The sequence below is a fragment of the Coloeus monedula genome (genome assembly GCF_965178545.1).
Source record: "Coloeus monedula genome assembly, chromosome: 1".
Lineage (NCBI taxonomy): Eukaryota > Metazoa > Chordata > Aves > Passeriformes > Corvidae > Coloeus > Coloeus monedula.
In genome coordinates this window covers 16512224-16539054 of record NC_138781.1, presented here as the reverse complement: position 1 = coordinate 16539054, position 26831 = coordinate 16512224, and the positions used below count along the sequence as shown (strand labels likewise).

The 26831-nt window shown below is 41.7% G+C and overlaps 1 protein-coding gene across 7 annotated transcripts in view; it reads right to left on the bottom strand.

Annotated features, from left to right (window-relative positions):
- ABI1 (abl interactor 1) overlaps positions 1 to 26209 on the bottom strand; it is a 79443-nt gene extending 53234 nt beyond the window's left edge. For 5 of the 7 annotated variants that reach the window (XM_082290718.1, XM_082290715.1, XM_082290716.1 and 2 more), the window contains exons 1-2: positions 25939 to 26187; positions 2011 to 2178 (exon numbers count right to left, since the gene is read on the bottom strand). In XM_082290718.1, the coding sequence (XP_082146844.1) occupies positions 2011 to 2178; positions 25939 to 26055 (285 nt within the window). In that variant the 5' untranslated portion in view covers positions 26056 to 26187. Of the gene's footprint in view, positions 1 to 2010; positions 2179 to 25938 lie in introns of all 7 variants that reach the window. The other 2 variants (XM_082290720.1, XM_082290721.1) reach the window with 2 other exon arrangements.
- Positions 26210 to 26831: the final 622 nt, after the last annotated feature.

Sequence of the window (26831 nt, the reverse complement as noted above, 5' to 3'; positions counted from 1 at the left end):
AGAATTTGTTCATCCCCATGCTTTAGTAACATGAAAACATTCACAATTGATAAAGGCACAGGGAAGGACACTCGGGAGATCCTAAAGCATTTAAAAACAGTCTACCGCAGCAATTGCACAGCCGATTCAAGAAAGGCAATTGAAGCATTTGAGCAGAAACACTTCAAAGCAAATAGCTGAGCTGATATGTGTTCATTATCTGTATCCAGTTTAATTCTACAAAATTAGTCTGCAGAGGTTCATTTATAAGCAAGGATTAGTTTCAGGCAAGACCAACCAGGACAGAAACTACAAGCAAGTGACCTTGCTAAACACTCCTCAAAAGCTTTACAAAGCGCTGATTGTTCACGGTCTTTAGCAAACAGTCCATGTATCAGGTGACTCCAATAGCTTTCAGCATAGTGCCTTCAATCCAAGCAGCAAATAGTACAGACGGTTAACACCTTTTATGCGAGTATCAAACATTTTGGCTTTTTACATGGCTAGTCATATTAGTGGGCCAATGAGAATTTAACAATAATTGCTTCACACACACACTGCAACTCTCAAACATTTAAGAAAAGATGTGCTCAGTATAAGAGGGCAATGTTTGGGAAAGTCCATAGATTCAGTCCTTTATCCAGTAATTTCTTAAGACATAGCCATAAACCCAGCATCTCTGAATACTTAACAGAACAAAAAACTTATCTACAGCCATTTCGTTTCCTCCTACTTTCCTGTTTCAGTGGCAAGTACTTTTAAAATACTTCACACAGCTTTTAACACTGTTTAGTTCTCAGCACATGTTAATCTCACATGCCTTTTTGATAGGTTTGTTACTATGAAGGCCCTTCCATATGCGCTGGAATCTTCTCCCTGCTGACATGCTTTCGATAAAACCACTGTTGTTGCCATTTCACAGAAAGATGTTTAGAAACCACAACTCTAAAAAACCAGTAAGAGGTTAGCAGGGCTGGGGAGGGAGACAGCAGAGTCCATAAGAAGCATTTTCTTTCAAGTATTTGGTCTAAGGTGTATCACCAACAGGATGCTGGTTGACCAACTAAGGTTTTAAATTCACTGGCTTCACTGAAGAATGTTTCAAGTTGCATCCTCTGCTATTTGTTTACGAAACATCTCAGAGAGACATAGGACACAGTCCAGTGAAGATCCAACTGAATTTCAGTAAGAGCATGACAGGGTGGATACCAGGCTTTTAATAACCCCCTCAAGCCCATTTCAGAACAGCAATGTAAGGGTGAAATAACTGAGTCCTCTCCCTGCCTTCACTGCCACTGATATGGCACACACCTGGTTATGCGACAAGCCACTTCCAGATGAAACACAACAGACGTTTTTGGCTGAGTTAGCATACAATCAGGCCAATGATCAGGTACAAGGCAGGCAGCAGCAGCAATGCTTCCCCCCCCCAAAAGCAGGCAGCCAGGGTGAAGCTTCAGCCAAGGAAATACAGGCTGCCATCTATTTCCACGTCCTCACTGCAGCAACTCCAATAATACTGCAGTCACAGTACAAGTCAGGTCAGCTCACTCATTCAACTGCCTCAGCTGGGAAGGAATTTGGCTTGAACAGGTAGTGGCAGCATGTGAACCCCTCTCCCCTTCCACACAGCACATGAATTATATCCTGCAAGGCTATGAAAACAAATGAACTCACTGCTTGTGTTAAATAAAATACCACCTCCCATATGGCACTTCGAACTGCATTTCCTTCAGAAACAGAACCCTTCTATCTACCCCTCCCTCAACTGCAGCTTCAGATCTTGAAATCTTAGTAATTAATTCCTGCTTTAAATCAAACATAATTCCAGCATTCTTGATACAGGAACTATTTTATTTTAGTCATGACCTTAATCACAAAGCATGTTTCATAAATATTAGAAAGAAAAAAGCCTTACCATTTTCTATCACAATAAAGAAGTCAACATAAACTATCCAACTCAATAATAAGAGACACAATAATGCCTCCTCCAACACTGTCAATCCTCTATTAAAAAAGAAAAGAGATTACCTGAGAGATATGGTTGATGGAGGACTCCATCCTCCGTAGCTGGGACGCTTGGATGTCCAGCAGTTGTAATACATTGTTGGCCAGTGCATTGATCTGATAAGCAACACTGGCTAGAGACTGAGTTGTGTAGGCTTTGGTCTCTTCTAATGCTTTCCTTTTATCTGGAGCCTGTAAAGCAAAAGAACAAGACATCTGCTTTAGGCCATGAAAAGATGGGGGAAAAGGACAGGAACAAAAGATACAACCTGTGTTTGTAAGAATCTGTAATCAAGAAGGTCTGATTGAGCAGCCAAAGTACTTGATCTGCATAAGATTTTAAAAATTCTCAATCATACGGAGGAGATAAAGTATTTGAAAAATACTTAACGATAATAAATTTACATGCCAAGAAACAATTCATTCAGTAGGAAAAATAACACTACTGTGATTTGTTGGAGTCAAGTTTCTAAAGCTTGTCCAATACCTCATTTCTCAAAAAGCCCCACAAACACTGAAATGCTCCTTTTGCCATCTCTTAGAAGGTCATGCAGCCCAGGCTAATCAAGACAGAAAAATATTTTCTCACAGTGGGGTGTCCCCTATTCCACATGCCATCTACAAAGTCAACCCTCCAGCTATGCTGGCTTCTCCTCTCACAAACCACGAGAAGGGAGAGTAGAGCATCAGGACAGCATGCACAGAGGCCTCCTGTATGCAGAAGTACTTGTGAAATTACCCCTCCTCACACAAAAGGTTAATAGACTTTCCTTGACAGCTGAGAAAGTTCATCATTGACTGAGAAGACACACGTATTTTGAGGTATCAGAAAGGAACATATGCTTCCCCCTGAAGGGTAAAAATATAGGGAAAGGATAACCTGAAATCACACCTCGCTAAGGTAAAGTCCTCAATCTGTCCTGAGGCATGGTTCCCGAGTCAGAGGGCAGGTTACTGTCCAAGATCAGGAACTGTTTACATTACTTGAGTTGCATGGCCCAAGTAAGTCCCTCCTCTCTGGCAGGATGGGAGATACCAACACCACCTCTACCATGAAAACACACAGACAGAACCCATTTTGAAGTACTCCCTGTATCACACCTTAGGAGCTGGCAGTGGAGGCCATGTACTTCATCTGTTACCCAACTTGCAAACTGCAGCTATCCAGAATTTCCTTTTCTTCCATTTGCAATAGAGATGCACTGCATAAGGAAGAGTTTGCAATACACAATGACTCAGTGCTACTATAGTTTCTTCCCAATTTTATGTATCTGTGGAATAAACAGCAGATCTCAGCAACCAAAAGAAAAGGTTCATAATAATAGCCCCTTCCAACTAGACTTCTATTTTTATTGTTTATTTCTTTGAATAACACTACACACATTGTATGCAAGAGTTACAATGTTAAGCACAAAGCAAGGAAACAAAGACGTTCCATTAGCATTCAACTGAGCCCTAGGTTTTCCACTTTCCATACACTCATTCATTTTTAAATCCTGTGTCTTGTTTTTAAGAGGAAAACCAGAAGGCAAGCTGTTCATATACATTATAAAAGTTTCATCATGACCTAAATACTGCAACATATAATGCTATGCTACATTTTGATTATATATTTTTTAAACATGGGTGAATTGCTCCAGTCCAGGAATTTTGTTCATATTCATGACTAACATTCCGAGTCATGTTTGACACTTATTAGTGACACTTGACACTTGGTTAATGCCATCCTTCAAATGGAATTCATATACAGATGCTTCTAAAATGTGAAGCAGCAAGAATGATTCAGTGTAATCTGTTGCCAAAAGGCAGAACAGCTATTGCATGTACTAAGGATACACTATGTAAACCCCCATTTTTTAGTATTTCCAAATGCAAACAAAGCTACCTTTCATCTAAAAAAAGTATTGACACATGTAGCTGTAAGAAAAAATTAGTAAAAGTCACTTTGCTACTTTAGAAAACAGAACCTGCGAAACAACTACTAGAGGTTCAAGAAACCCATTTCCAAAAGCACTCTGGCTTTCCAAAGAGGCATTTTAAACTTCAAACCACCACTAGCAGTGTCTTCAAAAACACTGTCCTACTGATCTACAGCCTAAAGAAAACAGCTGATAATTTATACACAAACTTCTGCCACTGCAGGAAATGGTAAAAATGCAGGTAGCAGCTTCAGTGGTGTCTGAAATAAAAGTTTTACTGAACCAGACATAACCAAGAAAGCAGCAGTCAAGGTTAGTGTAACTTCATATAAACTCAGGTGTAGATCTGTAGCCTTTACTCAAGCAGTTTTCATATTGCAAAGTTTCAATTAAATACTGTTAGGCTAAACACTAAGAAGTGACAAAGTCACAGGACTCCATTACTGAGTGCTGTCAAATGAGAAAACTTCAGTGTATAACAAGTTTCTTTTCATCTATAATGATTCATTGATTAAATGCCTTGTTCTCATTTGCCTAAGCACCAAATGTTTTAGTTATTTGCTCAAATTACTAGTTTGGCAGCAGGATTAAATGAACATAGTTGAGATGTGGAATGCATTTCATGTCCTGTAAGAACTAGATTAGGAACATTTTCAAGCCTTGCAGATAATTCAGGCAATTTCAGTTTGCAGATAACAGTTTAGGTTAGAACTAACTTGACATACAGTCTTTTGCAGTATTTTATTGAGAACTGCTGGCATCCACAAGATACAAGCTAAAAGCTTCACAGACAGCAAAGGCGGGAGGGTAGAGGGAGAAGCCAAGAACTGTGTGACAGAAACAGGAGGGAGCCGGGAGTTCCAATGTTCTTCAACTGTTACTTTCACATCTCTTTTTAAGCAAAAACTGAAAGCAGCATAGAAGATAATGCACATGTTTACATTCAACGTAATACATAATCACTAGTTAACTACTCAATTTTAAGACAACACATTACAAAGACTGCCACCTGCCTTCTTTCCTAACGGTTCAGAATTACTTTGCCATCTCGTATTAAAAGCTTCAAATAAACTGTTTTTCTCCAGTTGTCCTTGATAGAAACTAAATTTGATGTCCTTCAGTAGCAAAGTGCATATTCTTTACAGAACATTGCAGCTTTTAAGTTTCCCTCCTGTAAGCTCCCACCTTTAGTTTCCCACTGTAAGCCCCAGTTCACCTTTAACAGTCATGTTACTACGACAAAATTGCTGTTTGAAATTGCTTTCACATAACTAGATTTAACACTAAAAAATTAAAAAAGAAAACCTCTTATATAATTTAATGGGGTACAGTTTAAACTGTACAGAGACAGTTTAAACTACATGGCAGTCCACACTGCATACCATGTATTTTTGTCTAATGCAACTTGTATTATAAAGCTTCCTTGGAAAGTTTACATAAATACTATAGTAAAGCCGAAACTGGTTCTGCACCCAAGCAACTGACACAATAAAAAGAAAGTAGAAGTTTAATTACTGAGTCTTCAGTTCAGTGACATGTCAAGGTCAAATGATGAGGAACCTGTCCATCACTCTACAGCTGACCTTTACAAGTCACATTTTTTTCCCCTCTCCAAACTGCCACCCACACAGGCACATTCCCACAACATTGTGTGTGCATTGTTCAAGCCATCTGCCCTCCTATCTCTCTCTCTCAGCTAATTCCCACCATCTTCCAGTTCATACAGCACACAACTGCATGTACAGGCTCCCTCCACAAATCTCATCAGCTCACACTGCAAATCATCTTCAGAAGTCAAACTTCTACTGCAAACACACCAGTCCACACCCTCAGTACCTGTTGTCCAACCTTTCTTCTCCCTCTCTCAACTTCAGTTCCATTCACTGTGCTTGAAACTCCCTGTAAGATAAATTCCCCACCAGAACAACTGGTTCCATTTGAGAAAGGTCAGAGAGTAGCTCATCAGATCACACCAAAGCTGGCTGGCCTAGCAAAAACAAATCAAAATGCATCCTTAGTATGTGGCATGGGTTGCTCCACATTTTTCATCTTCAGCTGTTGGAATATGTGCAAATTCAAGTTCAGAAAAACTCATCCAGGATATACTAATAGAGAACTGCCCTAAAGCAGCCCAATAATCAGCAAGTTAAACAGAGCTCTTAAGTATTCAGAGCCCAGTACCTGTTCAGATGCTTGGAGTTCTGTTGCTGGGCTTAATCACTCTCCGCAATCAAGTTATAGAACAGCTTTACACTCAGTTCTATTTGCCTTTGCTGTCACTGCTCATGCAGCCTTAACAAATACAACGCTGCAGTACATTTGTGTTTGCTTCACAAGTAAACACAAGATAATTGTTCAGTTTTACATTTCAGTCTTTTTGAAAAAGAATTCCACCTATCATTAATTGATTAAAGAGAAAATTAGAATTACTACAATCAGTTGCCACAGGAATTCAATCTCTATTGTCCATCAGCATTCACATAATGCAACCATGCAAAAGTCACCAACACATCCATTAGTTCTCTTTTGTTCATCTCATCATGTGTCAATCTTTGATATTTACAGAATGCATGCTTTCTGATAACACAAACACTACAGTTGAGGTTTCCAAGTCCTGTTTCCTTCACTAAGGTCTTGCCATTTTAGCTCAGAGATCCATATCAAACCACCCAGTAAAATTTTTATCTTATGTTAACTACAACCCACAGCATCTCATTTTTCAAGTCAATAGGAAATACTTTTATAGAATGGTGAAGATGTACATTCTGGAAGTGGCTTGGAGACTTCTAGACATCAGTACTTTAACCTGCCTGAGAACTAGCTGGGGACACTCCAAAGCAGAAGGAATGGATTTCTGAAAAGTGGTTTCCCCACTCAGAAAACAGGAGCAAACCTCCCTAAAGCAAGAGCTTGTAACATTATGTGGAACTTCAGATATATGAGTCTGAAGTTGCTGCTTCACTGATCTGATAAGGTTTTTAACAATGCAAAGCTGGTCTTGAGGGTTTGTTACTTCTGACTGCTAATTGCAAAAGGCTTGGACATCTCCAAACTACTCACAATACATGTTCTTAGACCAAGTATTCCACATCCAAGCTGCAGTAATGTGTTTTTAAAAGGTTTAAATATGCCATATACACTAGATTAGACTTTTGGCTCCGGAGGTAAAAACAGTTTATGTTGAATATCATGTCCTGAGATCACTGTAAATAACTGAGGAGTTACACACTGAAATAAGTGGGTACCCCACAGATACAGGCTCTCCCTCACCCGTTTTCCAGAGTTTGTCAGACTGCTTTTTGAACACACTGCACCACGGTAGACTTTCTGGCTGTTACTGATGGTTATTACATCAGAGTATCAGTTATAAATGGAAGAAGAGAGTCACACTGGCAAGTCACAGCAGCAAGTGCCACAAGTTTCTATATTCTGAAGAACTTTCAGGAGCCAACTACCTACTTGGAAGCCATCCAAGTAGATCTACACAGACGGTGGTTATTAGTAGCAGGTACCCAGAAGGGAGCATTCAGGGTTTCTATCATCACAGAGATAGCATTAAGGGATACATAACGTTCCAAAGTGGCATGGGAAACTAAGGTTTCAAAATTTACAAAAAGGGATTGCTTACATTACGTATGCTATACAGGTAAAAACAGAGCATTGATCAGGTGTGTCAGTTGTCTCCTGCAACAGGTCTACTGTGCTTGTGCCACACAGCAATCCCATTGAAGAAATTCTCTCTGCAATGCATTAGGCTAGGCAACGCATTTAGTTCAAGGGGATGATGTGCTGAGTGCATCCCAATATCCACAGACCTACATTGGCTTGGAATTTACCTGCCTACAAATTACAGAGTTCCACACTGATCAGCACCTCAATTCCCCCACTGGAAAGTGAAGTAAGCCATCAGGAGAGTTAGCTCAGAAGTACAAACTGAACCTTTTTCCAGCATACTAGGACGAGAGGCACCCTCCTATAGCAGTACAGACAAGGCTGTAGAGGGTCACCAGTACACTTCATCTGTGGTCTTTCTTCAACATATGCAGATCACTATCCGTACTCTTGTTACTGGAACCACTTGCTCCACCGTTCATATCAATATTATCATCAGTAAAAACAACTGTGGGAAATTTAAAAGCAATAATTTATGTGGGGACAAAGAACAGGAAGGGATTTAGTCCAAGTACAGCCTGATAAAATGACAGGATCAGCCCAGCCTCCATATGAAGGGGAACTAAAGCCAAAAAGCCACACACATTCCAGATCACTGGCAAATTTCAACTAAAATTCGGCATGACAAAGATCAGTACTAAAGTACGTGCAATATAGAAATGTTCAAGGGTTTTACTGAAGTGATTTTTGCCATAACTTGTCATTTTGTGATACTTTTCTACCATTTCTGAATTTGTGAGTATACAAGTAAAAGCTCAAGGTTTTAATTACCCCATAGCTTGCAAGCTATTAATAGCAACATATTGCAGTCACTGAACATGTCCACCTCCTGTCCAAGGCCTCTCCAGGGAGCTGGCAGTCAATCCTTCACTGACAGTGAAAACAAGAAATAGAACAGACTACTCAACACACCTCTCTCCACACATAGTGGGAAGTAGTGTCAAATAGAAATATCAAAGCTCTCGATTACTTAAATAACTAATTGTTCCAGGAACGTGGAGGAATTTGAAAGCCAAGTATGGTATGGAAGGATGCCTAACCATTCAGAACAGTTCTAAACCCCAAGACCCCTCTCACCATGGAAACCCCAGAACTGAAATCAGCATGATTCAAATTCTTTTAAGTTCATTCAGTAAACAATAATTCTTCCCATCTACTAAGGCAGAAATCCTCAATAAACACGGCAAAGCTAGCATCTACAATTCAACTCAAGGGACTTTCCTTCCAGCATCTAAAACAAAAAAACCCACCGGTATGAAATAATACCATGTCTGTTGAGTTTCTCCAGATAAGATGCAGTAACTCAGCTATACAAAATGCAGAGAAACTGGTAGAACTTGGAGTGTCTTCTCCCCAGGTAAAGACCTTGCACAATAAAGCTGGCATTAACTCAAGGCACCAGAAGATGAGACGATCACCCACCACCATCACTAGACTGCAGTCCACAAACAAGATTTCAGTCTGTTTCTTTTTAGAAACACTATCTTGACAAAAATCATTGACTAGTAAGCTTCTTTATCTCAAGGGTCAAGACACATACCAAATTACTGTTTAACAAACACATACAGCAGTGTAACCAGCACTGCCTGTAATTCGCAAACTCTGTTTCAGACAGGCCCTTCCCCCAAATCCTGTACACGCTAGACAATCAGCTAGAAGCAAATCCTTCATTTCCATCAATAATATTCCCTTGACCAGTCCTGAATAGCCTTGATAGCAAATTAGCATTTCTATGGGCTGAGACCAATTTAGTCAATCTCACTGTGTCCCTGCTGATTTTCTTTTACTTGAAAGTTGCTTTTCATTCTGTTGACTAACAGAAAATAGAAGAGTCTCAAATTTTTAATCATCATCTTTTTTTTGCAGAAGGTAGAGGAAGAAAAGCTTCTTTATTAAGGGGAGAAGTCACTTCCAATGGAAAATTTCAGACATATACATATCATATATACACACACATACATACACACTTAATAAATAACTTAAAAAAAACAAAACAAAACAAAAAACCTGAGGAATTCCATTTTAATCCAGGCTGCAAACACTATAGCAAGAAACAAATCTCCAATAGGAATGTGATTTACAAAGCAATGCAGACTCTGACAGATGGAGCCTGGGAAGGTACATGCCAGCTGCTCTGTAAGTAGCATTTTCTGCCCAATGCAACAAACAAGGTACATGTTAGCTCTGGACTAGACCCTTATTAAAAACCTATACATATATACTATATATATATTTTTATATATAATATATAAAAATACTGTTGAAAATGTAATTTTCAGTTCTTCTGCCAACTCAAATCAAAGAGATGTCTTAGTAAATATGTTGGCACAATACATTGTTGCGGTCAGTGGTCACAGTCTGTCTATACAAGCATAATGGCATGCCACACTGAACTCAAGTGACAGAAGCAGACATGCCCATGTGTCATTTTCACACAACCCTTGTACACTCAATTAGTAAGGCTTCAAGACTGCACACGCAGCAAGGGTAAGAAATTTGGTCCAAGTCTTATACTGTGTGTTTTACATGATTTAGACAACATAAGCTTCAGTACAGAAACCACATATTCTGTTCCTGTAAAGCATGGCCCAATAGTAGCATATACAGTTGCTTCAAAACTACACCTTGAACTTTCTTGCAGTGTCTGTGATTTGCCATATGACATCAAACACAATTTTCTTCAGAGCTGACATAAAACAGGCTCTGACATCAGAGATATCAGCCAGAGCTGCAGAGTGGTGGATACACCATGCCTAGAGGTACTTAAATGATGTGTAGATGTGGCACCTAGGACATAGTTTACTGGTGGACTTGGCAGTGCTGGGTTAATGACTGGACTTGATGGCCTTAAAGGTCTTCTCCAATCTAAATAATTTTATGTTTCTGTGATTCTAAGGCCACCCTTGGACTGTTAGACAGAAAAGAAATCCTTAGCACTTCCTGTAGTGGTTTGGTCCAAAATACTCATTACTGTTTATCTGCTGAGATAAGAATTAGGAGAAATGCAAAGCAGGCACCAAACTTGAAAGAATATAAAGAAGTTTATTAACAGACCTAAAAGAAGGGAGAAAAGAAAAAAAAATTATACCACCTTCAGAACTCTCCTCCTCCCCCCACTTTCCTCCCTTCTCCCACTGACAATGTAAAAAGACAACCCTTAAGATGTTCAGTCTGTTACCACTTCCATAATAACCTTGTTTAGTCCATTTAGAAAGAGAAGTCTCTCCTTGCTCATGCTATGAAAACAGTATCACAATGAGACAGCCGCCCACTTCCAAATATTGTTCAGTCCATTTAGGAAGAGGAGTCTCTCTGCCTGCGTGTGAGTCCTTTCCCCCGACTTGCAGCTTTTCCCACAACTGCTTTCGAGGGTCCACTCTTGAAGTTTTTTGGGGTACAATTTTAAGGTTGAGCCGTTCAGAAACAAAAACAGAGGCCCTTCTCCTTCCCTGGGAGCAAAGGGTCTTCATCATCTTCATCGTTAGGACTATCTCTGGGAGCCTCTCTAGGGACTGAGGTTTTCTCCTTTCCCATTTGGAGCAAAAGTCCTCATCTGGTTCATCTCTCCCTGTCCAAACTTCTCATGAAATTACAGCTGCGTCAGCATCTGCCTATCTCGGCGCAGGTGCTTTTGCTTACGAGTTGAACACTCCACCCCCCATATCTTCATGAAATTACAACAGGATACTCTGATATATCATAGCTTCACAACAGAATTTCAGCTTTAAGCATCTCCTCTCTCTCTTCCCTCAGGTTTTCAGCTCTTCACAGCAATAAAAAGGGTTAATCTCACCTCGGCCTTGCAGCTTTGCAGCTGGAATGTTGAATTTTTCTTATCGCAGTGGAGAGGGGGGAGAGCCGAGCCGCTCCGGCTGCCCACGGCAAGGCAGTGGGGGGGGTTCCATGGCTGGAACAGGTCCATGGCTCCAGGATGGCCATGGCCCGGCCCGGCCTGGCCCAAGCAGGGCCTGGCCGGGCCCGCTGGCCCCCACACGGGGCCCGCAGCCACCTGTGCCAGCGCCGGAAACGAGAGAGAGCTTGGGGGGGAGTTTGCCTGTTCTTAAATGTGGATCACAGAGGTGTTCACAACTTTAAGTGGCTTAGAGAATTGTCCATATTCAAACTGGCCAGCTGATAGGTTCTATCAGTTCCCAGAGGAAACTGTAAGCACCCCTTAGCAAGGACATCCCTTCCGGGACTATGCTTGCTAACCTATGACACTTCCATAGCAGTCTTCTTCCTTCAACACTAAGAAAACTACCCAAGGCTTTGGAGCATATGATTATTTTGGCACACTAGACAGCAGATAACAGGGAATTAGAGAACTTACAGTGCACAGACAAACAAATAGAATGGCTCTCAAACATTGATCTTTTGTTCTTGTAATAGAGCTTGAAATTAAAATGGCTTTCTGTTTACTTTACTAAGTGATGGCACCCACCCACAAATTTTAGCTCATCTAGCAAGACATGCTCCTTGGTAAGTCAGAGACTTATTTTTCACTCTTTTTTTCTAGTGAGAATAAGAAGGAGACACTTCAGCATTTATTAGTTACATTAATATCCTCTTTGTAATGTAAAGGCAGCAACATAGAACCAACACAGAACCAAACTCAAGTTTCTCTAAATAGAGAGAAAAATCAGAACTGGATAGACTTTCATGTCATGCAAGCCTTTGAATCAAGACAGCTCAGAGTAATCTGCTTTGGGGAAAAGCTTTTCAGTTCACACCTTGTGAAAAAGCTTCATTGTCCACAACAAGGTTTCCTCCTATGGATATTGTTCACCTCTTCAGTTTACTCTCAAGGACTGGCAACTGCTGCCATGAAGTCTTTTATTTCCGTTTTGACAAATTAAACTGAAGGTCTAAACTCAGAATACAACAAATCTATATATAAACACAAGGAACATGCTAAAATTTTATGATCTTCAAAGGTAAGCTTCAAATACTACCTTTTTCTTTCCAGATTCTCACTCTCTAATCCTCCCTACCTTCTACGCAGGCCTAGAATCATACCAGATAGCATTGAGCAAGCAAGGTTAAAACAACAGGATTTAGCATAAAGGATCAAATTACAGTCTCATCTCAGCATGTCCTGGTATGACAGATTATTATCAAAGACATTCCAGTATTCAAAGGATGGCTACAAAAAAGATGGAATCTCCCTTTTTACAAGTTACTCCTGGGGAGATTCTGGTTAAACACAGTAGGAAAATTTTTCACAATGAGAGCAAGCAGTCAGTCATTGGAATAATTTTGTCAGGGAATTGGTGGAATCCCCAACACTGGACACCTTTAACATTCAACTGGACAGGGTGCTGGGGCATCTTGTGTAGATGATGCTTTCTTTTGCCCAAGAAAAGTTGGACCAGATGATTCTTAAGGCCCCCTTCCAACCTGGTATTCCATTGCTCTGAACCCCTACAACAGGGCAACCTCAACTTCTGCGTGCAAAACAAACACTCAATGTCAGCATCTGCTAAAGGATTGGTCCAAAACCAAGCAAGCTCAAAGCTACACTCTGCACTGCAACAGGTTTCTCTCCATGGAGATGTCAGAGATGTTGCACGACAACAAAGCAGTCAGGGAAGTGGGAAAATAGAGCACAGAAAGTCATTAGCAGGCCTGTCCAGCTCCAGGGAGAATCTCAAGGCAACAAAATGTAGAGCCAAGAGCTACACTGGCCTTTGGACAATCAGCAAATTTCTGGATTGCACGTGTTCCTAATTCAGGAAGAGTTCTCATGTTTAAGAAAGTCACTTTAGACACACAGCTGCTGCCCAGATTTTACAGTTCAGGCAGTTCCCAAACATCACAGTATTTTTAAAACAAAGAAAACAATGGCCACTATAGGATCAAATTCTCTTCTCATGCTTTGAATCACTACATTGCTGACTATTTAGTGTCTTGAAGATGAATACACTCAGTCCAGCAGAAAATCATCCCATACCTCACTGTACTTAGCAGTGCACTTAGGCCAGAAACTAGTGGATCCCAACAATTTTGTAGCAGATTGTTTCCCAGCACAAGGCATACTCTCACACAGCACACAGGCTATACAGTGATCTCATGGTAATAAAGTAATGGACTGCAATACAAGGAATGATTGTTTTTATAAGAACTTGCATGTAAGTGGAGAAAATCAACCTAGTTTCTGTCTGATCATATAAACAGCTGCTAATATTGCTCAGACTTTTATGCACTCCCGGACCGGACTGTACAATTTTTATCCGATAGTGGCTGTAAGCACACTACATCCAGCTTCTGTTAGAATAATTATTTTTATTATGTTAAAGTTTTATCCTATGGTTAGTAACAACATTCCAAAATCTTCCATGCAGAAGCTCATTTACATATTGGGTTTTTTCAGTTGCAGCAAGTAGAAGTTTATCCTCTAAAAACCACACACAACAGAGCAAAACAGATGGCTCAGGAGAACGGAGAGTCAATAATATTGTTTCTTTCCCCAACAAAAAGTGAACAGAAGAACAGATTACCATATTTTTTAGTTCTAGTTATCTCCACATCCAGCAATAGGTAAAACCTAACTTACAGAAATCAACAGAAGAAAGCAAGTAAATTCTTTACTCGGAAATATAGCATCAAGCTCAGGAGTGAGAGAATTGCTTTGTTTGGGTTTTCTAAACAAAGTCCTTGGTGAGACAATTGCTGTGGTGTTACAGCAGCAGTTCAAGTAACTTTCCCTAGAAATACAGCTGCAACGTCTCTTGCAGGCACAATTACAGCACAGCACAGTTTTCTAATCAGTGTTGAAGTTGCACTGGTGTTTTTAAGATGAACCTTCACATGATTTTCAAGACTGCTTCCCCTTCATGCACAATGTAGGGGGCAGATTTAGGCATATGCAGGGTGTGCAAAGAGTCATACAGATTACAGCAGAGCTGCACTTCCATACAATCAGATGCATAAGAACAGTCATATCCCCTGTCTCCCTCCTCCAGCAGTAAAACAAAACCTGAACTATTCTATTGCAGCACTTGTCATAGGGCCATCAGGACACCTTGCTATCTCATCTGTAATCAGCTTGAGTGGCCTTATTACAGCCACAGAGGAGCTGTATTCAGAGAAATAGTCCCCTCACAACAGGAACACATCACCACAGTTGTGTATCCACCCACACCCACACTGCCACTACCTCTGCGTCTGTACACCCAGGAGGAAGCTGGGTTAAAATACAGGGCAGGCCATGGGAGGACACGTACAACAGTGGAGCAGCATGTGGGACAGTGGATCTGTCATTTCCAACTGCTTCAAAGCTTGGGATGGCCTCCCTACACTGCAAGAGGCAGAAGTAGTACTCCAAGAAAATTTTATGCCCATTAAGTCTGCTGGTAAGGCTTACTATCAGAGATAAGAGCCTCACTATGATGTGAGCATCTGCAAGCAAGCCCAGGACTGGAACAATTACATTTCATAAGCTCTGTTCAAAACTAATTTAAAACAGCAAGAAGTGGCTGTGTCAGTAGAGAAGAGGGGGGGGAAAAAAAAAAAAAAGCAGCAGCTATACTCTAAAAACATGCTCTTGGTTTTACCAAAGAATACACAGTATTTACATGTAAATGAAATCCTGCATGAATAGGGGGACAGAAAAGAAAAGCTTTTTATACAAAACCAGCCCAAACACTGAAGATATGTCCAAAGCAAAACTGGAGACTGGTCTTTTTACCACCTCCCCTCCTCACCAGCTCTTGGGTTAGGGAACTGCTTTTCAGCTTTCTGCCTTGTTGCTCTCCAAAGGAAACTGGAAAGCAAAAAACCAAACAGATCGACAGCAAACATGTTTTCTGTTCAACAATTACAAAAATTAATTTTTCTGTTCACAAAAGGAGAATTTTCTTATCGTCATGGATAGCCACATTTTTGCATCCATTATACTTAAATGATGATGCATTTTTCTTAACTTTCATAGTGGTTGTTTGCATTTAGTCATTTTCTGAGGAGGCAAGAAGCTTAAATGAGTGCCTTTGCTCATTATTTATGTTCTCTATTTGCATAACTCCTGCACAACTGCTCCATTAAACACCTCTTCCCCTCCAAGGCCAATTTTAAAAAGCCTCCTGCTTTATGAGACTGACAAGTATGACTCACAGTATTCCCCACACTCATTCCCCCAGGCCTCGTGGGATGTTATGCAGCCAGTAAGTACCTGTTCCAGTTCATACTCCCCCACTCCCACTGCTGCTGCAGTAACCCCTTACAGCAACCTGGGAAAACAGTAAAGCTACTTCTCTGCTGTAGGCAGGAAACAAACAGTAACAGTATTTGCTTTTCATATTGTCCTCAGCACCACAGTTAGCCAGAGAGAGTGGCTGAACACAATGAAGGAAGGTTACACTCCTCCCCATTCTTCCTGTGTTCTTACCCACATCAGGAACTTGGGAGTTTCTCAAGACCCTCAAATTGCTTTTCAGTCATCCTTCAAACCATTCCCAATTTCTGTCAGCAAGGCAGAAAGTTATTCAACATAGTAGATAAAGTATAATCTCTTAGAGTTCCTTGCATGCCCAAGGAACACATTTAAATACTCCACACATATGAAATTCAGGACCAAAACCAGCAACTTCTCCCTCCAGCAGAGAAGCAGAAATCAATAGGTACCATATCCCTGCATACTTGGCTTCTATCCCCAGTAAACAAGCTTCTCTCATAATTACAGAAATACCTCCCTCAGCCTCTGAATAGTCAATATTCATTCACTGCAGAGTACTGAGAAGAGCTGATTTTACAGTTCTTGTTCATAGACAGTAGGTTTTCAAAGAGGGAATACGTGCTAGAAAGCTTTCCATTGGCTGTTATCATTCTTCACTGGTTAAAGGACAGACTGATAAAGAGGAATGAAATACACATTCAGAAATGACAGCCACTACTGAAGAGATACAAGATTTCTTACAAAGTAAGCTGCATTGTATGAGCCCAAGATTCAAACACATCTGTGGCAACAACAATATCTCCAAGTTAAATATACCTTAGAAATTAGATTCAAAATCTGTTGCAATTTAAGATAAATTCCAGGACTACTGCGGCAACCAGATCATTTCAGTGCTGGGAGAACATATGGTGCGTTGCAGCAGGAAACACCCACGGTATTTGAAGAGAGCCCTTGTAGAGCGAAGCACTTCCAAACCAGACGCATATTTTATCTAATGCAGCTAAAGCCAGGAGTCTGCATCATAGAAACAACAACTCCTCCCAGGGATTTAGAAATCCTGCAAGTTAGACAGCAAATAAAAAGCTGAACAATCCCCAGCCAGGTCTCAAAGATCTTGCCAATGTAAGTGCATTGACCCACCATACCTGTACTTGTTAGTCTGACACCCTCTGGACCTTCACTGAAGCATCATCCAAGCCACCTGCCATTAAGCTTCTCAGTGAAAACCCTGGAGGCTACAATCATACTTTATAAAATCCTTTAAGGATCAGGTCCAGCTCTGCTTTGTGGACACATGCATGTTAAGAGAACACCATTCCTGACACATTCACTTTCCTTCACTGTTAAGAGAACCAAAGCCCTCCAAGCAGAATAGTTTCATTAAGCCCATTTTACTCCTTAGTTTCAAAAGGGTAACAAAAGGACCAGCTTCCTGAAGAAGACAGGTTTCTTATAAAGAAAAGGCCTGACTGCATATAAATATGAGAGGCCTCCTAAGATTTTACTAACAGGGAGAATCACATCAGTCCCATTTTACATTGTCTTCCCAGCTGCATTCCATTTCCTCTGTAGCCTGCTCATCATGGCTTCCCCAGGTAGTTACAGACTACTGCATAGACAAGGCTTTAGTTTCAACTCTGTGCCAACAAAGATAATCTAAAAAAGAAATGTGCATAAATGTCTTCAGTAGCTGCAGGTTTCAAATTACAAAACCCATGCTAGTAGAAACGGTTTGTCAGAAAGGCATCGTGAAAAATAGCTGCATAATGTAAGTTGCAAGGCAGTAAAGGGTATGTATCTGGTAAAAGATTCTGTGGGGGAAAAAAAAAGCCAACAGAAAAACCCCACACTTGCCTGATAAAATATAGCTTAGAAAAAGTACTATGTGGAACACTGGCGTGAAAGTAGCCAGCAGAGTCTACACTTCAATTCCTTTCCAAGAATTGTTATGCTTCAAGTAGTAAACAAACTTTTTTTTTTTCTTGGAACTATTTGTAAGTACACTACATTCAACTCTAAGGATGTCAAACCAACATTTGTTTTAGTAAGACTCCTCTATGCGAGTTCTGAGAGGTTTTCCTGCTTTCTTAACAAAAGCAGGAACAGTACCACATTTTATTCCTATTTGTCTTTGAGGATACAATAAAGTTAGGACAGTGATGCAGAGTCTCCTCCCCATCAGTTCTTTAACTGGACATCACTACAGTATCAGACCTTCCTTGTACATGGAGTAGCATGCTTGCACTTTAACTTCTGCTGTATAAAGAGTACACAGAATTGATTGTTTTGGGCTCAGAGAGGGAGGGATGACATTATCACAAATATAATCTGCTATCTTAACATAAACACAAGAAAGACGCAATCTCATTGCAGAAGAGAGAACTTTTGTTGTTCTTTCAGAATGTTCCACAATGTCAGAAGAAACAGTATGGCACACATCTGTGGAGGTTATGAAGAGACCTTATAACAGGGGATGCTCAAACCAAGGGAAGTTTTGATTTTCAGATACTTTTTCAGTTTGCCAAACCCCAGCACTTAGTAAACATATTTGATCTGGAACCTTTGACAAGACTATTATTAAAAATAAAGTCCCCTTGTAGTAGTCAAAGTAGTCAATCTTTTTCAGAGTTAAACTAATCTGCTTCTTTAGCTTAGCCAGCAGGTTACCCACCAATTCCAACTCACGTTAATAGAAACTGCTGAATTTTACAAGTGGTACCAGAAAATGCTATACTCATGTTTCATTCCAAGTTGAAAGTCTCATGCCGGATTCCCCATCCCTCCTTTTCTTCCACAGTAACAGCATCATAGTAACAAATATATGCTCTGTAAAGCATGCATGGCTCCTGTTAACAGCATTAAGGGCTTGCATAAGTAATGAGCAACACTATTTGCACAGTCTCAAGCAAAGGTGGCATCTACACTCTTATTAATTAACCCAAGGAAAATAATGCATTCCGTCTAAAATCAGGAGGAAGAGTTTAGAGTTCTGCTTTCATCTGCTGCACAGAAAATTGATTCCTCAAAGAGCCCACCTGTTAGAAATGCTGTATTTTCTATTTCAATATCTGGCACTCAGCTGATGAAACACTTGACTGGGCCCCTCCAGCACAGTCAGGACATGCTGACAGGCTGGAGGTGCAGGAGGAAAGGCACCTGAAGTACCATCTTGCTCAGAGCTGTGTTCAGGAGCACACCGCGACCTATTCTCCATAGCACCCTGGTCTTGGCTCTCAAGGGCTCTGTGCAAGTTTTGAGCTGCAAAGGCCTGTTTCTGCAACCCACAGGAGACATCAAGTCTCTGCAGCAGCTGCCTCACCAGCAAGGTCAGGAAAAGGGAGGAACCACACCAAGGCACATTATCTACTATTTCAAATTCAGCAGTTACTTCCCTTTACTTAGGGGTGGAGGGAAGGGAGGATCCCTCTGACCAAGCCCACCTGCTTCTGTCACCAGCACTCAGATTTGGGAAGGGGTGGAAGGAATAGCATCAAAGGAAGACCACTCTAGGAAATACAGATGCTAAAAAGAGCAAGAATGCTCAGGTGATTATGAACAAGCCTGGACACTGAGTAATCAGTGTCCCACAAGTGATTTCCTACCATGCAACAATAAAAACCACGCTATGCTCCTTTAGACTCCAAGTCACTAAATAAGGACTGAATGCAGGCAGAGAGAGCAAGATACCCCCTTATCCCTCAAGACCATCTTGCTATGCCAGGACTGACGCTTTGACCACACAGTTGCCACTGCACTGTTCTGTAGCTGAGCAAGATTGCGGTCACCAGAAATGTCAAACACAGACTGCTTTCACTAAGGAGAAATAGAGCGGCATCTTCTCGTGCCTCTGCCAAGACCCACCAACACGCAGACAAACAGTACTGTGAGCATTATGCAACTCCAGAAGTTCACAAAGCAAAAAATTAGAATCTCAAGCTTCTTATGAGAGGCAATACACAAAATTCTTAAAAAGTGACTGCTGCTAATGAGTTCAATGCTTTCAGGTGCATATTTTCCCAAAAGAGTCATTACATTGCCTCTGTGCATACTGTCTCTGCATTTCTGTGGACACCCACTTTTTGCACTGTTGCAGTATAACAGAGGCAGTCTGGAAAGGGGTGGGGTGGCAGGGGGAATCCTCGTGAACAGCACTGGAAGTCCACACAATCAGGTTCTGTTCCCAAATCTGACAATATGTCCCTATATGACCTTCCCTGAGCCAGTTATAAATTCCATGCCTTCACTTATGCTTTTCTAAAATGAATACAGTTCAAAATGCTAAACAAAGATACCGGGAAGTTGCATCAGTTCTTTTGTTTCAGAGTTCAGGGGTTTTTTTTCTGTTAAACTTAGATTAGATACTAACAGGAACTTTGCCCTCAGAGGTACACTTCCTACTTGCATCAGCCTGCTCCTATACTCTTACCTTCATTCTCCACTTCATGAGACCTTCCCATCTATTTTCTCTTCACTGTAAGAGCTACTTACTGTAACAACCTCCCAAAGAACCAGAGGGAAGTATTAGACTGTTGCCCCACTTATTCACTCTTCTTTCTTCCTTCCAACAACTCCACAGGACTGTGCACAGCAAGAGCAGCACAGGGAGCAAGGATCACACTTGGCATACACTGACCACAGACAACCTGCAAGCTTCTTCCTTCCAACAATGCACAAACAGAAGGGAGTGGAGAGTGCTTCCCTTGGGGAAGAAACAAAACACACCTGTAAAAGCTTATCCCAATCCCCTTTACTCTGCCTGATTAAGGTAGCACAGTGCTGACACAATGATCTGCTGAAATACCAATGAAATGCAGTGGGAATAGCAGCCAACATCTTGCTGGCTTCTTAAACCAAATATACCAAAATTAATGGACACATTTCAAATTTGGAAAAGCTCATCTCTTATCTACCTCCTCTAGACATACAAACCAGCCATACAACACTCTAGGATCAGTTTTCTTTAAACTCAGGGTAATCACTTGCTTGATTTAGTGAAGTTGGGCTACAGTCTTCTTGCTGCCTATGAGCTAAAGCTTTATTTTCCAAAATACAAAGACACTTGCATGGGCATAGAAGACCTATACAAGGCACAGAACAGCTACAAGCCTAACCCACCAACCTGTACCTATATTATTATTAAAAAAAAAAACCCCCAAAACTGCACACAGAACAGTCAGTACCTTTTATACTACTTAAACTACCTTAAAAATATTATTTAAAAGTATGATGCAACACCTTTTTTTAAATAATATTATTTAAACCTACAAAGCATAATAGATGATACATTGGTATTTTACCTCATTGCTCTCTAATTCTGAACTATATTTGCTGTTACAGAAAGTGAACTTAATTTGTGGGGTTTTTCTTGTTAAATGTTCCAAATATAGCAATTAAACACGGGGAAGAAAAAAATTACTGTATTTACTCTCAATACAACCTAATTAACCTATGAATACAAAAGCATGCAAGTTCTCACAGCACATAAAGATTTTGTATTGGTGACAATTTAAGAAGTTTATCCTTTTAGAGCAGCTCATTTCCTGAATTAGGCATTCTGAGTGAACTTCTTTGTACTGAACTAAGTTAAGCCACTTTCCATGTGTGAGGCAATGAAATCAAATGTCTGACCAGTTACCAACGTTTAAAGAAAAGCCACCAAAAAAGGTTCATTTGTGTTGGAAAGGAAATATCTACTGTATAGGAAGTGTAGAACATCCAACTTATCAAATAAAAAGAATTCCTCTGCATATCTTGGAAGATAACACAAATATTTATGAAACTTATTGCATGCAACACTTCTGCTCAATGCTGCACATTTACTTTTCTACCAGCTGGAGAAATACTTTCATTTTTTTGCAATAGCAGTTAAAAGCATGGACAGATTTCAGTTTGTCTGTTTTACCCAGAATAGCTTGTTAATTCACCGTTCAGTTTCCACATACCAGTCAGAAGCTACAGAAGGAAGTAACATGACAGAAAAACACACATTTAGGCAACACAGCACTTACTTCCTTAAAAGGTCTCTCAATTTATTTTTCTAAAGCTGCTAAATCTACCCACTTGAGACCATCAAGATGAGAACTTACACAAGGAGTGCAAGCTATTTGTTTAGAGATTCGCACAATCATATTAAAATTATATTTGGGCTTAAAAACAAAAATTACAAAGGGATCTTCACAAGTGGTCTAGAAGCTTGAGACTGACAAAAATTATGCATCTGCATGTGCATAAACAAGGCTATAAGGAACACTTGATTTAGACAGTAGAAGAGTTAAAAGCAGCATTTTACAGCACAGAGAGGCCTCTCTGGGATATACCAGTCAACTGAAGTTGTTCAAAAGAAAGTAATCAGTGCAGTAACACTGCAGAAGCTGATTTCCTGTGTCATTCTAATGCTTCATAAGCTAGTTATTGTAGGTCCCTTAAAACATGAAAATAACACAGCCAGAAAAATTACTAGAGAATCTCTATGGAAGTTAGTATTTTTCAGCTGAAGAATCATAACTAGAACTGTAAATGCTTTAACTCTGTTATTTCCGTATTAAGTAGTACTGATCAAGTTCTTACTGTCTAGGATACTGATGAAACTCCTCACTAGCATCTTCAGCTTTATGCTACAGATTGTCAGTTAACCTTTGTGTTACAAGCACGCCAAAAGGGACTAGTCCCAGAATATACCTGCAGGCAAAAGGAATTGGGGAAGATATAAGCTATGGGAACTTACATTTTGAAAATATATTTTAAAAATTAATACATCTATATATAAGAAAATTTACTTCAGAAGGCAAAAATATGCCTTAAAGATCTAAGGTTCAAAACCTGCTCATAAGACTGTTCAGAGTTTAAACCTCTGATCTAAAACAGGAGTCTAATTTTCTACCTGCTTGTTACTGAAGCTTCCAACCAGAAACATCACAGATTTTAAATCTTGTGGAGATTAAATACACTAATGTACTTATAATGCCCTTTTCCTTCTATTCAAAGCCAAAATCACCACCAAAACATCACTATGTACTTCAGTTACTACTTCTACACTTGGTTTTCTTTCCTTTTTCCTGTCACTCTTTCTCTCCCATCCCCCCAAGACTGGCACCATACTGTACTTTCCTTTTGCCACTGCAGGTCCTCCTTAGAAGCTCATTTGCTCTGCTTCTCCTGAACTCTTTTCCCCTCCTCACAAATAAACTTTCTAGATAACCAGAATACACATGATCTGGAGGGCAAACTGTGTTACCAGCCGGCATTCTGATATAGTTACAATGTGCCTTAGCAAGAAACCGTTTCCGGCTTTTCTAAGAACAGCAATTTTTAACTTGAGTTTAGCGACTGCTGTCATCTTTCCTAAATGCTTCAGTAAAAGGATACTTACTATCCATACAGCTACACTCACCGTCAGGGAGCCAAGCTCCATCCAGGCGAGCTTTTTTCCCCCCCATGTCACTTTTCTTTTTCTTTTATTTTTGAGGAATCCCTAAAGACATTGAAGACAAGTTTTCCTCAAAAAATCAGCATGACTGAAATTTCACCGGAATTATTCTCATCTTTAGTACAAGAGACAAAACAAAATTCCCATATTTTCAAATACAAAATACATATATAGCTTGAATACAGCAATATTAGGGGTGGGAAATTACTGTCCTGCTTAAGTCAGCAAAGAACATAAACCATAACACTGAGAACATGATTTTGTCTGCTATTACAATCACTATAAATTGTTAAGTGCCGGCACTCAGAATAGTCTGACAAACCTATTCCACCTCAATGGCACAACTCAGAGTGGGAAACACAGTAATTTTTACCACTATGGAGCACTTAAGCTTTTTCCACAGAAAAAAAAGAAATCCCTCCAAATTCAAAGCAGCTGAACTAAGCCAGCTACATGCTACCAGATAAGTTACAATACATAGCTACTTGTGAAGTATTTCAACATTCACTTCATGGCCAGGTTTCCTGTTCTGGTCTGCCTTTTTTATAAAATTCTCAATTACATTAAACACACAGATTTTTGTACTGTATGTTTGTTAAGCCTCTTCCTTTCCTTGTCTCCCTTCCCACCCCACAATACTCATACCCCCAAATCTCATAACCCAGTGCCCTGTGTGATATTGCCTAATCCGGCAGTGGCCCCACCACAGGCACTGGCAGTATAATCTGTTCAGTAGTCCAACTGGACAGCAGATGGCTTTGCATCCAGCGCTGATTAAAAAAAACCACCTCCATCAAACATTTTAAAAAATACAGTTGTATCAATACATTTACCATTTCTACTGAGCAAATGTACATTACATGCAAAATACAAGTGAGGTATATACATTTTCCAAAACTATTGTGCAAGACTGCATTAGGAATTTTGGAATTTCAGCTTCCTTTCAAAAGAGGTAAACACAGCTGTACACAGATAAAACAGACCCCACCAATCCCACATCCAGCTGACCTTGATACTTGAGGTGAAAATGAGCTACCAAATTCAAAAAAAAAAAAAAAAAAAAAAAAAGGGAAAAGCCAGATGACCAGATAGGAATTTGCTCAAGTGTTGCATTTATTTGGTTTGTTTGATTGAAGTAAGAAAAGACAAGTTTTATGACTCTGAAGAAAATGATGTTGTAACTGAAGATTCTCTGTACCTTTCTGACATAGAGAAAAGTCAGGAGCAGGAGACACGTCAAAACTTGTACTGCAATTACCATACTCATGTATTTGTCATATTTCCCATGAGTAAAACCAAATGAACCTCGCCTCTTAGAAGCGTTTATATCAGCAGCTTTCTTTGGGTGGAGCAAACAACTCGGAAGCATAAATAGACATTAACTCATACTACCTCACATACCACAAAAAAACCAAAACTTGAAAATATGGCTTGTTAGAGCAGTTTTAATTCAAATATCTCATGAAAAAAAAATCACTTCATATTATTCAAGATGTGTTTCCGTATCTGCTGCTCCATTACTAAAAACAGTAAGATAGCTTACCAGCAATGATGGATACCAGAGACTTAAGTAACCTGTATCAGATACTCATCACAGGTGACCTAGTATTAGATTCAACAAGTTCACTCTAGTGAACAGCTATCTAATAAGTAAAGTTCATTTACCTTTCCCCTTCAAATTTTTTACAAAAAAAAAATGCTGAATTTCAGCATCTCTGGATGGTTCTGCATCCACACCACTGTGACTAAATACGCAGACTTAGAGAGTCATGTGATGTAAATCCCGAAAAAATAATAATAGTAAATTGTGCTTAAAGTAGCTTCACAAAAATAGACTTAAAGCAAGGCCAAGAAGCACTGGCAATCCATGGGAGAGAAAAAAAATCCACACCGACCGGTGGAGAGACGTTACAACCAATGGAGCCTCTTCCAGCATGAGAGACCCGGTCTGCAACCACTGTTGTAGGGTGCTAGAGCCGGGCAAGCTGCAAGAGGCACAGATTGCCATTTTGAAACACCGCCTCACGCTCACGGCGGAGCCAGCCCACGGGCAGCCTCCTGCCCCCGCACGCCGCTCACGGCGGCGCTGCGGACCCGCAGCGCCGCGGCTCCACGGGTCCCGCACGCCGAGGAGGACCCGGCGCGGATCCCCCGCGACCGAGCTCCGTGATGTCACCCGTGTGCGGGGCCCCTTCCGCTCCCCGCGCAGCTGCGGCGGCGGCCCCGGCGGAGAGCGGTGCGGGCCGCCCGGCACCCGCGCCCCACGTGCGGCGCATCCGCCCCGGCCGCCGCCACCGACCGCCGCCCCGGGGCCCGGCCGCGGCCCCCGGAGGGAGCCCCGCCGCCGGGAACCCGTGGGGAAACCCGGGATACCGGGTCTGAGCCGGCCGCATGGAGAGGCTCGGGGGCCCTCACGCTTCGCTCACCCTCACCCCAGCCCTGGGAGGTCTCCGGGATGTGACTCATGATAAATAAATACGGGGGGGGGAAGGAAGAAAAAAAAGGAAAAAAAAAAAAAGACACACCCTCGCAGCCGGACTGACATAATAACCCCCTCCCTTCCCCTCTGGAGCGGGGGAAGGGAAGCCTGGCCGCTCAGCTGGGAAAGTTGAAAGAAAAGGCAAACCCGAGGGGGGCTGCGGGACGGGAGCCGCGGCGAGAGCAGCCAGGCGCCGCTGCCCCTCGGGCGGCTCCGGCCCCGCCGCCCGCACCGGAGAACCGAGCCCCGCCGCCGGCCCCCGGTGCGCCGCCCTGCCGCCCCTCACCTGGATGTAGTTGTTTTCGCAGTAGTCGGCGACTCGAGTGAGGTTCTGGTAGCTCTCGAGCAGAGCCCGCTTGCCAGAAGGGATTTCCTCCTCTAGCAACATCTGCAACTCTGCCATTTTCCACCCCTCCGCATCGCTTCCTCTTGCATTAAAGAGACAGCGGCAGCGCCGGGCGCGCAACCCGCCTGGTATTGTGGGATTCCTCCTCGCCTCGCTTTCGTGAGCGCTCGCTTTCCCCACCCATCCTTCCCCCTCCGAGGGGAGGGGAAAAAAAAGAAAAAAACAAAACCAAACCGAGAAAAAAAGAGGAAAAGCCCGCCCCCACTGCGCGGAGGCAGCCGGGAGCTGTAGGCAGGGCCGGCCGCATGCGCGGGGCGGGCGCCGTAATGGGCACCGCCCGGGGGCCGGAGGGACAGGGCGGAGCCGGTAGTGCACCGGCCTGGCTGGCTCCTGCGGCGGGACGACGGCAGCCGGGCTGCCGGCCTGTCCTTTTGGGAGCCCAGAGACGAGGGGAGACAGTGGTGCCCATCTCTCGCCCCGCTCAGAAAAGCCCCAGCCCCACAGTGCTGCCCGGAGGCGGCGCCTCTACGCAGGAAATGCCAAAAGGGTCTGGGAGGGAAGCGCTGCTCTGGTTATCTGGTCGTCCGGCACGCTAGAAATCTGGAAGATCGCAGAATCAATTAGGTTGGAATAGATCTCTGAGATCATCGTGTCCAACCTATGACTGAACACTGCCGTGTTAACTAGACTATGGCCCTAAATGCCATGGCCAGTGTTTCCTTAAACACTTCCAGGCACAGTGACTCCACCACCTCCCTGGGCAGACCATTCCAAAGATGACAAAAGAGTAGTAAGACGTCAGAGAGATCATGCTTTGGGGCAACTAGACCTTT